Source organism: Macadamia integrifolia, chromosome 1, assembly GCF_013358625.1.
Source record: "Macadamia integrifolia cultivar HAES 741 chromosome 1, SCU_Mint_v3, whole genome shotgun sequence".
In the NCBI taxonomy this organism is placed as follows: domain Eukaryota; kingdom Viridiplantae; phylum Streptophyta; class Magnoliopsida; order Proteales; family Proteaceae; genus Macadamia; species Macadamia integrifolia.
In genome coordinates this window covers 14,089,561-14,104,420 of record NC_056557.1, presented here as the reverse complement: position 1 = coordinate 14,104,420, position 14,860 = coordinate 14,089,561, and the positions used below count along the sequence as shown (strand labels likewise).

The 14,860-nt window shown below is 38.2% G+C and overlaps 2 protein-coding genes across 2 annotated transcripts; both read left to right on the top strand.

The window, feature by feature from the left end:
* The first annotated feature begins 3,362 nt into the window (after window positions 1-3,362).
* On the top strand, window positions 3,363-4,326 carry LOC122085853 (defensin Ec-AMP-D1-like). Its single transcript, XM_042654452.1, has 2 exons — window positions 3,363-3,510; window positions 3,949-4,326. The coding sequence occupies exons 1-2, from the start codon at window positions 3,447-3,449 to the stop codon at window positions 4,119-4,121; spliced, it is 237 nt and encodes a 78-aa protein (XP_042510386.1). The 5' UTR covers window positions 3,363-3,446; the 3' UTR covers window positions 4,122-4,326.
* A 5,611-nt stretch (window positions 4,327-9,937) lies between these two features.
* On the top strand, window positions 9,938-10,868 carry LOC122067143 (defensin Ec-AMP-D1-like). The gene is made up of 2 exons (XM_042631275.1): window positions 9,938-10,069; window positions 10,491-10,868. Exons 1-2 carry the CDS (start codon window positions 10,006-10,008, stop codon window positions 10,661-10,663), a joined length of 237 nt encoding a protein of 78 aa, XP_042487209.1. The 5' UTR covers window positions 9,938-10,005; the 3' UTR covers window positions 10,664-10,868.
* Window positions 10,869-14,860: the final 3,992 nt, after the last annotated feature.

The window sequence follows — 14,860 nt, the reverse complement described above, 5'->3', positions numbered from 1 at the left end:
AAAAAAAAAAAAAAAAAAAAAAAAAAAAAAAAAAAAAAAAAAGAGAAGAAAATAGAAGAAATGGTGAGAAAATAAAAAAATAGTATGTATGTTTGGTTACCAAGAGAAGAAAAGAAATTTTTTTTTAAAATTTTGAATTTTAAGAGAGAGATAGACATATAGGAAATCATTGTGTAATCATTCATTTTTGTCTTATTATGTTTTCATATTTTCTCATGTTTTCTTGTGTTTTTGGTAAGAAAATTTTAGGAAAATAAAAGAAAATTCATACCAAGTGCAAACATACCAAGTCCAAGTGCAAAGAAAAATTCTTAACCCAAGGAAAAAAGTACAAAAAGTGTACTTTTTTCTTTTCTTCTCTTGGCAACCAAACACAACCTAAATGATTACACAATGATTTCCTATGTGCCTATCTCTCTCTTAAAATTGAATTTTTTTTTGAATTTTTTTCTTTTCTTTTCTTTTCTTCTCTTGGTAACCAAACATACATACTCTTTTTATTTTCCCACCATTTCTCCTCTTTACTTCTCTTTTCTTTCCTAGATTCTTTTTTCTTTTCTTTTCTTCTCTTGGCTACCAAACATAGCATTAGTCCCTAGCTACTCCTATATGAGGTTTCAGTTTGAATGAATTTTTCCATTTGACAAAATAAAGCATTCCAAATATTGGAATACCAAGAGGGTGCATTAAGGATGCATTGAGATACATGTGAGGGTGAATAACTTTGAAATCTCAATCCCAACCACTGTTAGTTAAAATGGGAACGGCAAAAAAACAGAAACGTACGGTACGAGTTTTAAACGAAAAAAAAAAAAACAATGAACGATACGGTCAAAAAAATGTCAAAAAAAACAAGAAATGACAAACGGACGAAAACGAATGGTACGAGTATTAAACGTGTAGTTTTCAAAAAAAATGTAGTATACTCATGCAATTTGAGAGATTATTACCTGTATACATACATCTAATGTTCCAAAAGCTCTGGGAGTCCCAAGATAAAATAGTCCAATGGGCTATAAGAAAATGAGATATTGCTAGCTTTAACTTCTCCTTACTCAGTGGGCTATAAGAAGCTGAGATTTTTTTCCTATAGATAGTATGGAATTAAAAACCAAAAACCAAGTACCATATTGTCTTTACTCTTCACTTTTACTAATAGTTTTTTTTAATAAAATTCCTATTTTACCCTTAAAAAACGGATACGCGTTTAAAACGGCCGTTTAAAATGGATTCTTTTATCGTTTTTGTTTTTTTTTTTCGCATTGTATAATAGCATACGAGAAAACTCATTTTAAACGGCAAAAAAATGCAACCGCGTTTTAAACTCATTTAAAACGCATTTTAACTAACAGTGATCCCAACGATTCCCTTGGGCATCCAATAGTTAAGTTTTCCACATCGTGTCTTACCATGTGGCACAAGTTTACATTACCTTCTATAGTTGACCCTATCATAAATCTTTTGGCCTCTATATTTTCGGTAGAAAAAAAAAAAGTGAGCCAAAATTAAAATGAGAAATACATCTCTTAATTAATTGTATAGGTGGCTAGATTTACAATGTGTCAAGTTGGCAGGCTTTCAAACTTTCTAGTCATCATTCTCTTATCATGTATGAACTCTCAACCTAATTGATCTTCCCTCATTTAAAAAAAGAATACTGCAAAATGGTTAAGAACACTCTTCAAATAATTTCACTAGCTTCAGTGAAAAATGCTTAGACGCAAAATAAAGTAATTATAATTTCTTTTAATAAAAATGAAATTATTTATTGATTATCACCAAAAAAAAAAAAAAGGTTTACATTAATTACATTTGACAATAGCCGAAACATTAATCAAAAGCTATTCTTTATGTAAATTTGTCACTTACTTCTACCTTGGTAAGTGACAATTTTACTCACCATAATCAATATACAATTTTTGTGCATAAAATAATAGCTCCTGCATAAAACTTTTCATCGACAATGATTGTTTTTAATGATATACGATTAAAAACAAATTTATTATATCATCAAAATTTGTTCTTTATTATAGTTCACTCATTTTATATCCATACAAATGAAGCATAAAATAAATGTAATTTCCAAGCAATTCAAGGGAAAAGTTAAGAATATAACTTATAATTTTAAAGCTTTTTTTTTCAAAATTATGAGAATATATTTAATTTATTGAGTGTTGTAATTGGACATCCATTTAGGTGAATATATCATATGGCACCTGACATCAAATATTTGTGACATAGCAGCTTTCAAGGGTCCAAATTTTGTGAACAAGTTGACTTTGAGACTTCCTTCCACATCCCAAATTTCTGTCAAATCCAAATTGGCTATGGCAAAACAAGTCATCAGGGAATCCAACACTATGAAGATGGTGCACAATACAATTGAGGAGAAGCATGCATGAATATACATAGTAATGATGTTGTTACATGGAAGGGTACATTATTGAATTCAAGGCTGAAATTTGAAATGCGACCAATATCCACCAGACCTTGCCATGGCTATCTGATGATTAGAGTTGACAACAACATCTTGCAATTCAAATAGTTGCAATTTTGTTATTAGGTGTTATTTCGAAAGATCACATACCTAGGTGATCCTTAACTTTTCTCCATGGCCCCACCTGTACTTATTTTGCCAATGAGAGATCAATGAACCCACATCTTATTAACGGGAAAAAAAAATCTGCACATATATTATAATTTTCATTACTAGGTACTTGTAATCTTGGGCCAAATGTCTATGTAGTAGATTCACTTCTTCTTCTTCTTCCTTGTCGTCTTCATTTTTTTTTTTCCATATAAGACCACCGAAAAATGGTATCTTAGGAGATTCCTTAAATTTTTTAATTGAAAATAAAAAATAATAATAAATTAAATTAAGAATCAAGTTTTTCTAAGACCATGATGAATCCATTCAGCGTGGCCGTAGGCAATAAGATGAGATAGAGATAGGAAGAGAGGAGAGTCCCATCTAGATCGTTCCAACGCTCAGCCACCAATGAAGAAAATTTTTACCTTAAATTAATAAGTTGATTTCATATATCCTTTGGTTCCCTTTCAAAATGCTATGGGAACCAAGATAAACTTGTTTCATTTTAGGTCACAACCAAGCGCATCCCTGCTGACTTGTACTATAAGAATATATCTCGCCACGGGAAATCCGAACTGGTGGAGGCGTGAAGGACGGTGGATAGGTTAGATTATCCATTTTCAAACTATTATTATCTTTGTTTCTTTCCCATATTTCTATGCGAAAACACGTGAAGCCATTAGTTTTAAGAAATTATTTTTCGTAAATCAAGAATGTTTGTTTTACTTTAGTGTGGTAAATATTTTGAAAAATGCCTATTTAAACACTGGATTGCTGTCTTCCTCTCGTACATTGTAGTAGTTTGAATTCTTTGTTACTTGATCCTTCTCTCTCTCTTGTCTCTGAGAAGCTATCAATGGAGCGTAGCATGCGACTGTTTTCAGCTCTTCTTGTGCTCATGTTAATTTTCATGGCTACTGGTTCTTCACTAGTCCCTTATCTTCTTTAAGTCGAGCAAAGTTCAAAGTTCAAAGTTCTTCCTATTCTCCTTAGGAGAACCCATTTCTTTATAAATGGGGTTCTCTTGTGATATTTTTGTGGTAGTAGTACCGTAGGAGTAGAAGTAGTAGTTTTTTAGTGTGAATCAGCTTCCCATATGGGGAGAGGAGTTACCCTCCCCAAATGATATCTCTGTGTTCAAGTAATATTTAGATTATGAGTTAGAGGGAGTCAATGGTAGGAGATTCTACTTGATTGACCCTCACCATATGGGTTGAAGATCTAGAATTGGATCCCATGTGGGGAGGTCCCCAACTGGGGAGAGGATCCAAACTCTATGTAGTTTTTTTTTTTGGTTGCACATATGTTTTTTAGTAGTCTTCATTCTAATAGTGGGTTTGTTTGATTTTGGCTGATAGAGATGGGGCCGAAGGTGGCAGAGGGTAGACTTTGCGAATCACAGAGCCATCACTACAAAGGGACGTGCGTCCATGAGAAGAACTGTGCTCATGTTTGCAAAACGGAGGGGTTTCATGGAGGCAAATGCCGGGGATTTCAACGTCGATGCTTCTGCACCAAAGCTTGTGCATGAGGCTGACATTACCAGCTTCTTCGGCACAAGGGATTGCTAGGTCGTCGTATTTTTGTAGTGTTTTGATTCGCGTGCTTAATAATAAATTGAAACTGAGTTGTATTTGAGAACGGAGAGTCAAGACCAAAGAGTACTGGTCTGATAGTCGTGTGTTATGATGTCTCCTTCTTCGGTTAATGCAATCCTGTGTTCTCTCTCTCTTAAATACTTTGGACTGAAATTATTCTGCTCATCCGTGATCTTACATCTNAGGTGAGTGAAGGTTTGGTGGAGGAGGGGGTGGAGTTGCATTTGAATATACTTTCTGTTTTGGATGAGCCTAATCCAATTGGATTCGGTGTGGCGGTTAATGAGGAGGTAGACGTGTTGGACACGGCTGGGGTGGTTTCTACTTTGGTGGACTCTCATATGGGTGAACGGTTTGGGGCTGATCAATTGTCAACCGAAGTGCATGCAGCTGATTTAGGGATGACGTGTCTGGTTGGAAAATCAAGAGATGAGTTGGATGGAGGTCTAAAGGATGGAGTTGATCAATTGTCAACTGAATTGCATGGAGTTGATTTAGGAATGGCGCAAGAAGATATGTCTTGCTGTCCTATGATTGAGGAGGGTCTCAGTGTTGGTTTAAATGGGAACGTGGTGTATGAAAGTAGTTTGGTTATTGGTGAGGATGTTCGTGCTCAGGAGGACTCTGATGGTATGATTGGTATGGGAATTGTGGGAGAGAGACGGGTTGAAAAGTTGCCTTTGCATGCGATATCAAAGTTTAAGCCTGGCTGTTTGACGCCGATGGGGAGAGAGGAGTTCATCTATGTAAATGGGACTGTACCGACATCATTAGAGAGTAATGGGCTGGCTGCTGTTGTGAGAGATGGCGTAGAGGAGGCTTTTTTGGTGGATGGAAGCACGGAGGAGAATTTTGAGAAACAAAATTTGGCAGCGATGGATTCTTCGGAGGAGTATTGTGATTCACAAGGTATGGATTCTTTGCTGACTGATTCTAATGTTTCTGATGGTATGGTTTTGTCTTCTCTACTGGTTGAAAATGAGGGCTTTCAAAAGAAGAGGGGGAAGGATTGGCCGAAAGCTAATCATGTGCCCTTGTTACCTCATCGAGTGGAAAAGATTGGTAAGCAGTTGCAAGTAGGGAATAGCAGTGATGGAAGGGGGAATAAGCGAGTGCGGAGGAGTGGTCTAAGAAATAGGGTGTTATGAATACATTATGTTGGAATGTTAGGGGTCTTAATGCCCCTGAAAAACAAAGGATGGTGAAAAATTTATTGGTTGAAACTAAGGCAGCGATGGGAATTTTGGTAGAAACCAAGGTCAGGGAGGAGAATGTTTTCTCTATTTTTTCTGGTTTGAAGCATGGTTGGAGCTCATTACATAATGGCTCTAGGGGTGGCACTACTCGAATATGGGTAGGATGGGAGTCTAGCATGTTTAGAGTGGAAGAATTGAAGAAGAGTAGTCAGTTGATTCATATGAGAGTGAGTATTTTAGGAACGGGAGTGGAGTACTTTTGTACTGCCATCTATGCCTCAAATGTTATGGAGGAAAGGAGAGAATTATGGAGTGACATTATATCTATTTCTAGAAGTATGACTAGGGAGTGGGTTGTGTTAGGAGATTTTAATGTTGTTAGAGGACAGGATGAGAAGCTTGGAGGGGATGGGATTCGACAGGGGGCTGTTGATGAATTTAATCAGTGTCTCTTTGATGCGGATTTACTGGATTTAAAATGGAAGGGGGTGAAGTATACTTGGAGTAATAATCAGGGAGGAAGTGAGCGGATCTGTTGCAAGTTGGATAGGGTGCTTGTAAACAATGCTTGGGTTAATGAATTCAGGTGTTCTGAGGCAAACTTCCTGTGTCCAGGGGTGTCTGATCATAGTCCGTTTTGTATGAAAGTGTTGGAAGAAAGGAATTTTGGGCCAAAACCATTCAGGTTCTTTGAGGCATGGATTGATAATGAGGAGTATGGGGAAGTGGTGGAAAGGGGGTGGAATTTACCTGTCAATAATATTTTGAATCCTCTTCTAAAGTTTGCAGCCCGGCTTAAAAATGTGAAGAATGAGTTGAAAAGATGGAACAAAACTCAGTTTGGGGATGTTTTCATGGGTGTCAAGGAAGCTTATTCGGAATTAAATCAGGTACAATCACGGTTATCTCTAGCACAAGGTGATCCTGCTTTGGTAGTATTAGAAAAAGAAGCTCAGAAGAAGTTGTGGGAAAAGTTGAAAGTGGAGGAGAAGTTCTTGAAGGAGAAGTCTAGAATCAAATGGTTGCAGTTAGGAGATGGGAATAATTCATATTTTCATAATGCCATGAAGTGCAGACAACACAGGAACAATATCATGGAGATTAAAAGAAGGGATGGGGTAGTGGTGGATGACCCTGTGCTTATAAAGAAGGAGGCTATGGAATTTTATATGGGGCTATTTGGACATGGTTGGGTGGATAATGGGTTCTGCCCGGATGGCATACCTTTACATGGGGTATTAACCTCGGATCAGCAGGATGGGTTGGAAAAAAGTGTGTCAAATGAGGAGATTAGGCAAGTGGTGTTTTCAATGAAGGAACACAAAGCCCCGGGACCAGATGGGTTTGGTGCTAGGTTTTTCAAGACATCTTGGGATTTGATTGGGGAAGACCTATCATTGGCAGTAAAATGGTTCTTCAGGAAATCCAAGATGCCTTATTCTTTAAATGCCACTTTCATTAGTCTCATTCCAAAGACTGAGGATGTGTCTACTTTTGCTGGATTTCGACCAATTGCCTTATGCAACATGATCTATAAAATAATAACAAAGATTATCACCAACAGATTGCAAATGGTGATTGGTGGTGTAGTAAGTGAATGTCAGTCTGCATTCATTAAAGAAAGATCAATTGCAGATAATATTTTGTTATGTCATGACATTGTCAGAGGAATTGATCGTAGGAGAGCTACCCCCTCAGCTATTATGAAGATTGATTTCCATAAAGCTTATGATTCTCTTAGCAGAAAGTATTTGTTTGAAGTTATGGAAAAGATGAGGTTCCCAAAGAAGTTTTTAGGGTGGATAAAAGCTTGTGTGACATCTCCATCATTCTCTATTTTGGTGAATGGAAGTCCAACAGGGTATTTTGAGGGAGGAAGAGGTATTAGACAAGGTGATCCACTATCTCCTTATCTATTTACTATAGCTATGGAGGGTTTTTCAGGAATTATGAGAAAGTTGGAGGTAGAAGGAAGGATCTCTCTTATGCCAAGGTGTAGAGCTCTGCATTTGACTCACTTAATTTTTGCAGATGACCTCATGATTTTCATGAAAGGTGTTCATGAATCTGTTACAGCTACAATGGGGGCTCTAAGTGAGTTTGCTACCTATTCTGGGTTGCATCTCAATAGAGCTAAGTCCTCTATTATTTTAGGGGGCCTTACCCAAAGTAGCAGAATGCAACTTTTGGAATTGACGGGTTTTAGGGATACAAAGTTACCTATTAGGTATCTTGGTGTCCCACTTATTGCTGGAAAATTATCTATGGCAGATTGTGCTCCCATTCTTGGTTTAATGCGGAAGAAGCTGGAGGGATGGAAGTCAAGGTTCCTATCTTATGCTGGTCGTCTTCAATTGATATCCTCAGTATTGCAAGGATGCTATGTCTACTGGTCAGGCCTCTTCGGATTGCCGGGTAATGTGATATCTAAGATTGAATCTCTTTTTTCAAATTTCTTATGGTCAGGCCCTATGCTTAAAAGGAGGATACATTTCATATCTTGGGATGCGGTTTGTAAACCCAAGTCAGAGGGAGGACTTGGACTAAAGCGTATCAGAGATATGAATATTGCTGGGATTATGAAATTAATATGGTGGATTGCATCTCATAAAAAGAGCATATGGGTAGACTGGATATATAAGAGATATTTAAAAAATGATTCTATTTGGACTGTTAAGCAAGTAACTGATGCTTCATGGGTGTGGAGAAAGATAATTAAGTATAGAGGCCAAGTGGAACCCTATGTCTTACACCTTATAGGTGATGGTAGAAATACTAGATTATGGCTGGATAATTGGCATCCATTGGGAGTTCTCCTTAATAAATTTGGGGATAGAATACATCATGATGCTGCCTCAAATAGATTAGCAAAAGTTTGGGAGATTTTGCGGGATGGGAGATGGAATCCAGGACCAGCTATTACACTCCAACTTATGCAGACTTGGGGGGCCCTTCCTTCTTTAGAAAGGTTACACCATATGGATCATGACAAGGTGGTTTGGAAAGGGAACCCCAAGGGGAAGTTCACCACTAAGTCAGCATGGGAAATTATTAGAAGCGGGGGGAATAAGGTAAATTGGACTAACTCCATTTGGTTTAGTGGTAATATTCCAAGGCATTCTTTTACATCTTGGAGATGCCTTGTGGATGCTCTACCTACAAAAGAGAATCTGTTAAAAAGAAATGTTGGGGTGAATAGTAGCTGCATTTTCTGTTGGGCTGGTATTGAAAGTAGGGATCATCTTTTCTTTCAGTGCCAATTCACTTCCTCCATCTGGCGGAGCATTATGGCCTTATGCTCTCAAAATGGGATTCAATCTTTATCCATCGCCAGCATTGTTGTCTGGATGAAGCATGAGTTTTATGATGAAGATGACCTTAAGGTTGTTGGAAGGTTAGCCATATGTGCTACAATTCAGCATGTATGGCAGGAAAGGAATGCAAGAATATTTAAAAGAAAGGTAAGAACTAAGGACCAGATTGTATCTTGTATTATGGATGATGTGACAAATAGGTGTAAGGCTATTGGGTTCAAAGCTATTTGCAATAGCAGAAATCAGTTTTTGGTGAACAATTGGAGATTGGGTGTTACATGGACTAGTATATCCCCACGAACTTGTCAATGGGTACCTCCATCAGATAAAATGTGGGCACTCCATTGTGATGGTTCTCTAACACATGATAGGGCAGGTTATGGTGGAATTATAAGGGACAGTAGAGGACAATCGATTCTGGCTTTTGCAGGAAAGGGGGTAGTAAGGTCAGTTTTATATATGGAGCTCATGGCAATGCTAAAGGGGGTTGATTTATGTAAAAAATTGAATCTTTTACACATATCAGTTAGATCGGACTCAAAGGTAGCTGTGGATATCATAAATGGTCAGGTTGAAGGACCATGGGAAATCCAAACTCTTAAAAGCAAGATTCTACATTTGCTAAAGGAATTTGGAAGGAAAGAGATCATACATGTGTGGAGGGAGAGCAATAGTCCAGCTGACTTTATGGCTACATATGATACAGGAGATGGTGAAGCTAATATTCGCCCTGAAGATTTTCCTCAAGACTTGCAAAGTCTTGTGGACTTGGATGCCAGCCGCACTGTTTATTTTAGGAAGTAATGTAATGAAGAGATGATTGTATAATCTTTTACATGGCAGTATGCAGGGCCTGTCCTGCTTGTTAAGGGATTTATCTACCCCTCTTTAGGTCTGTCTAAAGGGGGTGGGTGAGGTTGCCTCTTTTTGTAATTCTTTCTCTAATTCAATACATAAAGTTACTTATCAAAAAAAAAAAAAACTTGTACCATAAGAATATATCCCGCCTCGGGAAATCCGAACTGGTAGAGGAGTGGAGGACGGTGCATAGGTTAGATTATCCATTTTCAAACTATTATTATCTTTGTTTCTTTTCCATATTTCTATGCGAAGACACGTGAAGCCATTAGTTTAAGAAATTATTTTTGGTAAATCAAGAATGTTTGTTTTACTTTAGTGTGGTAAATATTTTGAAAAATGCCTATTTAAACACTGGATTGCTGTCTTCCTCTCGTGCATTGTAGTAGTTTGAATTCGTTTCTTTGTTACTTGATCCTTCTCTCTCTCTTGTCTCTGAGAAGCTATCAATGGAGCGTAGCATGCGACTGTTTTCAGCTCTTCTTGTGCTCATGTTAATTTTCATGGCTACTGGTTCTTCACTAGTCCCTTATCTTCTTTAAGTCAAGCAAAGTTCAAAGTTCATCCTATTCTCCTTGGGAGAACCCATTTCTTTATAAATGGGGTTCTCTTATGATATTTTTGTGGTAGTAGTACCGTAGGAGTAGAAGTAGTAGTTTTTTAGTGTGAATCAGCTTCCCATATGGGGAGAGGAGTTACCCTCCCCACATGATATCTCTCTGTTCAGGTAATATTTAGATTGGGGTCAATGGTAGGAGATTCTACTTGATTGACCCTCACCATATGGGTTGAAGATCTAGAATTGGATCCCAAGTGGGGAGGTCCCCACCTGGGGAGAGGATCCAAACTCTACGTAGTTTTTTTTTTTTTGGTTGCACATATTTTTTTAGTAGTCTTCATTCTAATAGTGGGTTTGTTTGATTTTGGATGATAGAGATGGGGCCGAAGGTGGCAGAGGGTAGACTTTGCGAATCACAGAGCCATCACTACAAAGGGACGTGCGTCCATGAGAAGAACTGTGCTCATGTTTGCAAAACGGAGGGGTTTCATGGAGGCAAATGCCGGGGATTTCAACGTCGATGTTTCTGCACCAAAGCTTGTGCATGAGGCTGACATTACCAGCTTCTTCGGCACAAGGGATTGCTAGGTCGTCGTATTTTTGTAGTGTTTTGATTCGCGTGCTTAATAATAAATTGAAACTGAGTTGTATTTGAGAACGGAGAGTCGAGACCAAAGAGTACTGGTCTGATAGTCGTGTGTTATGATGTTTTCTTCTTCGGTTAATGCAATCCTGTGTTCTCTCTCTCTTAAATACTTTGGACTGAAATTATTCTGCTCATCCGTGATCTTACATCTACCCCCACCCCCACCCCCACCAAAAAAAGAAAAAGAGTGTGATCTTACAAGGTAATCAACCATTAAAATGGGGTGTGTAGCTTTTGATCACTTGAAGGGGTCTTGTTTTATTGCCTTGTCTCATCAAGCTCTTGCGCCAACATTGGTTGGTGAAGCTTTAGTTATCCATCTAACTCTTTCTTCAGTCAGACGTGCAGATTTCTCGAGGGTAGTGATGTTCTTTGACTGGCTTATTCTTACAAATAGCCTCTTGCAGAGCATTGTGCATGATATAATGTCTCTGAAGTCTCACTTTTCTCTTTTTACTCTTTTGTTCACATCACTAGGATTTGAATGGGACAGCTCATTATGTTTCTAAATGGGGTATGTCCTACCAGAGTGAGGCTTTTTGGATTCCCTCTCTTCCTAGAGAGCTGTTGAGTCTTGTATTGGCATCTTCGCTCCCCCCCCCTCTTATTTGAATAGAAATTCCCATTTGTACAAAAAAAAAGTAAATAAAAAAATGAATAAAATAACAAAAGCGAAACTTGTGATCCAATGATGCAAAACAATCAAAAGGGTTATGGGCCACTCATTTTGTTCAATTTGGATCCGCTGCTCGTATGATCACCTAGTCATATAAGTGAGCATCCAACACTTGTCCCTTTTACTTCTACATATACCCCTCCTCATCCTTATAATAGAAGAAAGTAAAATAGTAACTAAGTGATCATTCGTGCAGTGGATCCAAACTCCATTTTGCTTACTTTGGCGGAAATTAAGTCTCATCCCCCATTCCACCTTGCACCTTTTTACCTCGTAAATTAGATTTTTGTGGGCTTAGGGGATAAGCCCACCCGGTTTAGTCAATTTAATCCTAAGCTCAATCTTTGATAATTCTGGCCAGTATTTGGGAGGTGGAAAACTCTGGACAATATAATGATATATTTTTAAAATTTTTTTATAATAAAATATAAGGAGAAGGATTGAGCACGCTGCCCACTTGCCGTTAGGTAGTTGTGCGCGCACCAATGAAAGCATGAAACATACGGCAAGGGGTCATTTCCATAAGGGGGATAGACAGACACAAGTTGGCCTTAATGGCGGGCCCAAACATTTTTCTAAAATATAAATAAAAGACAATATAACACTACTTGTTTGCATGTGTCCATGCCTAGACATAGGTGAGCGTCAAAAAATGACACAACCCCCCCCCCCCATGCCTCCACACCAAGGCTCTAAAACTTAATTAGGATCGATTAAGGTCGATATTGATCTAGATCAGGATCAGCCCTGGATCAAACCCTGTTGGACATATTTATCCTTTCTTTTTTTTAATAAAAATCAAAATTTTATTATGGTTTACCCTTCGCCATGCCCATGTATCAGGAGTGGATTATTCAGGATCAAGGATTGGTCAACACCGATACCATTCCGATTTGAGTTTTAGAATAATGCTTCGCATGTCCTCTCATTGGTCTAAATGTTGGAGCAATGGCTACAGAAATAGGTAGTGTTTTCTTGCCTATAACTAAAATAAGGCAGCATGGCCCCTACACCAACACGAGGCCAATGGAAATGCACGAGAAAGCATCAGCAGGGGTGGGATTTCCTCTTTTCACGAGGGTGGGGCAGGTTTTTTGTCCCCTTCTGTCTTTGGGCACAAGGGTCACATTGTCTTTCAACCATTTTTTCCCACTAAATAAATATAAATGTACATCGTTTATTTGTGGTTGTCACTTGTGTGTAGGGGTGAAAGTTTGGCCCTGACAACCCAAACCCGCCTTGAACCCGAACTGGGCTTGGGCCAAGTTTTCTGACCCTGAGGGCTGGTTAGGGTTGAAAAGGGTTGGGCTCAGGTTGAGGCCTCAGCTCGGCCCAACCCAACCCATCCCAGCCTGAAATTGAACCTTGAATTTTTATATTAGAATTTAGGGCTCCTATTGTTATTTCATTTTTCTATAATTTTTTAATATATATGATATGAATGGCAAAAATAGGTCAATCAAGGTTAATCCAACATTGCATAAGCTAGGGTCTACCCAACCTAGCTTGACCCAACCAGACCCTGACAGGGTCACGCCGGGGTGGTTTGGTATGAACCCGGTAGGGTTGGGCTTGAACATGAACCCAACAGAGTTGGGTTGGGCCTGGGTTGAATTTTGAGGATCTATGATTGAATTAGGGTTTTAAGAAACTTGACCCAACCCAACCCTAGTAATGTGAATGAGTAACTCTATTGATGTATTTAGAACATGTAAACTTATTTTGATTTGATATTGCAATTGTTCAATACATAATAGGAAATTTCATTTATGCCCGCCAAACAAAAAGGTTTCCTTGAACTTAAGGTCGCACCTTACTATCTAACAATTAGCCATTGAGCTAGAAATTCATCATTGATTATTAAAAAAGAAAAAGATGAGGTATACAAAAAATTTGAATTCAATAAGAAGACCATTGTCAGTCCCAAAGGTGCAACGCATTTTATTTTTTTAATGTTTATACTTTCCAAATAATCCTTTTTTATTGTTGAATTTTAATCTCTACAGGAAACCCTAAAGGCTAAAACCCTAATGCTAAGTATGTTTTGTGGGACCCTCAAATACCAAGCTAGTCATGTGATGCATTGTCAGAATCTCATCACCCAATGTATTCAGTACCGATTCTATCATAATATTCTCTCGATCTCTGTCAGTTTCATATGAGCAAACATGATTCGAATGTAAAATTGTGCCTAGCAATGGTCGGCGAAAAGGATCAACTAAAGTAGAATTAAAAATTTAACTAAAGATTACTTCGATAAATAATCAACATTAATTATAACGGTCCTCATAAGGAGTTTCCCTAATTTGAATCTCCACCGTTAGATGGTGATGGGACTTGCGATGGTCCTGGGGATACTCTTTCATTGGTCGGCACAGCCTGGAGCATCGAAGGACTCACGTGATTTTTCATTTTTCAAATTTTCCCTTCGGATCACTTGTTCTGCTTTGTTCGTGCAGTCTCATGTGATCAGATATTCCAGGGGAAAAAGTAGGAATTTATAAAATGCCTATATAAGAACCACCATGGTTGCTCTCCTTTGTGTACCTTATCTCTCTCTCGCTCTAAACACATATAGAGATCAAATGGAGCTCAAAAAGATGCGTCTGTGTTCAGTCTTGCTAGTCTTCATGCTGCTTCTCATGGCCACTGGTTCTTACCCTGACTTTTCTAGTTGCATTAGATCAAAATTTGTTCAGATTGATATACCACCATCCGATTATGATCATATGGTGATTATGTAGACTTATTCTACTATCACCATTTCATCATTGATCAGAAGGTGCCAGCATTGTTGAATGGTATATTTGATATAGGAAACGGTTTTTCCACTTGAAGCCCCGTTCGATTAACACTCAGTCGTTTCGGTGCAAGAGTGTTATTCGATGGGCTCTCGACTGAGACTGATTGATTAATAACTCGATTCGACCCGACACAACATTTAGAGATAAATGTTTCATTAGCCTATTTAAAGCCCATCCAAGGCTAATTATTAATAGCCCGGTTAAAGATTTGTACCTCAATACTGAATGTTCATAAATAGGATCATGCTTAGTATATGAGGACTAATTACTGAAAGGGGTGCGATCATGGTGAGAGATCCTAAAGTAGAGAAGCTTGATTAGGCCTAACCGATTGACACCCCTAACTCCATGTATTCGTGTACATAGCTTATATGCATGGAGCCCTAGAGGAACTAAAGTCTCAACTCCTTACTAGAGTTATCTCATTATTATGTTTGAAATTTTCTTCTGTTCTTCTTCTTTGGTTTCTTACTTTTAATGATGGTTTGTTAATAACTTGATATAGAAAAGATGGGGCCAAAGGTTGCTGAGGGAAGAAACTGTGAGTCACGGAGTCATCACTACAAGGGATCATGCTTCCACCATAGCAACTGTGGTCATGTCTGCAGGACTGAAGGAT

What these genes read in the sequence shown, in the direction of transcription:
- LOC122085853 (XM_042654452.1), top strand. Translation starts at nt 3,447, where the DNA reads ATGGAGCGTAGCATGCGACTGTTTTCAGCTCTTCTTGTGCTCATGTTA. An exon ending in GTTAATTTTCATGGCTACTG is followed by an intron (nt 3,511 to 3,948) that starts GTTCTTCACTAG and finishes TTTGGCTGATAG; the next exon opens with AGATGGGGCCGAAGGTGGCA.
- LOC122067143 (XM_042631275.1), top strand. Translation starts at nt 10,006, where the DNA reads ATGGAGCGTAGCATGCGACTGTTTTCAGCTCTTCTTGTGCTCATGTTA. An exon ending in GTTAATTTTCATGGCTACTG is followed by an intron (nt 10,070 to 10,490) that starts GTTCTTCACTAG and finishes TTTGGATGATAG; the next exon opens with AGATGGGGCCGAAGGTGGCA.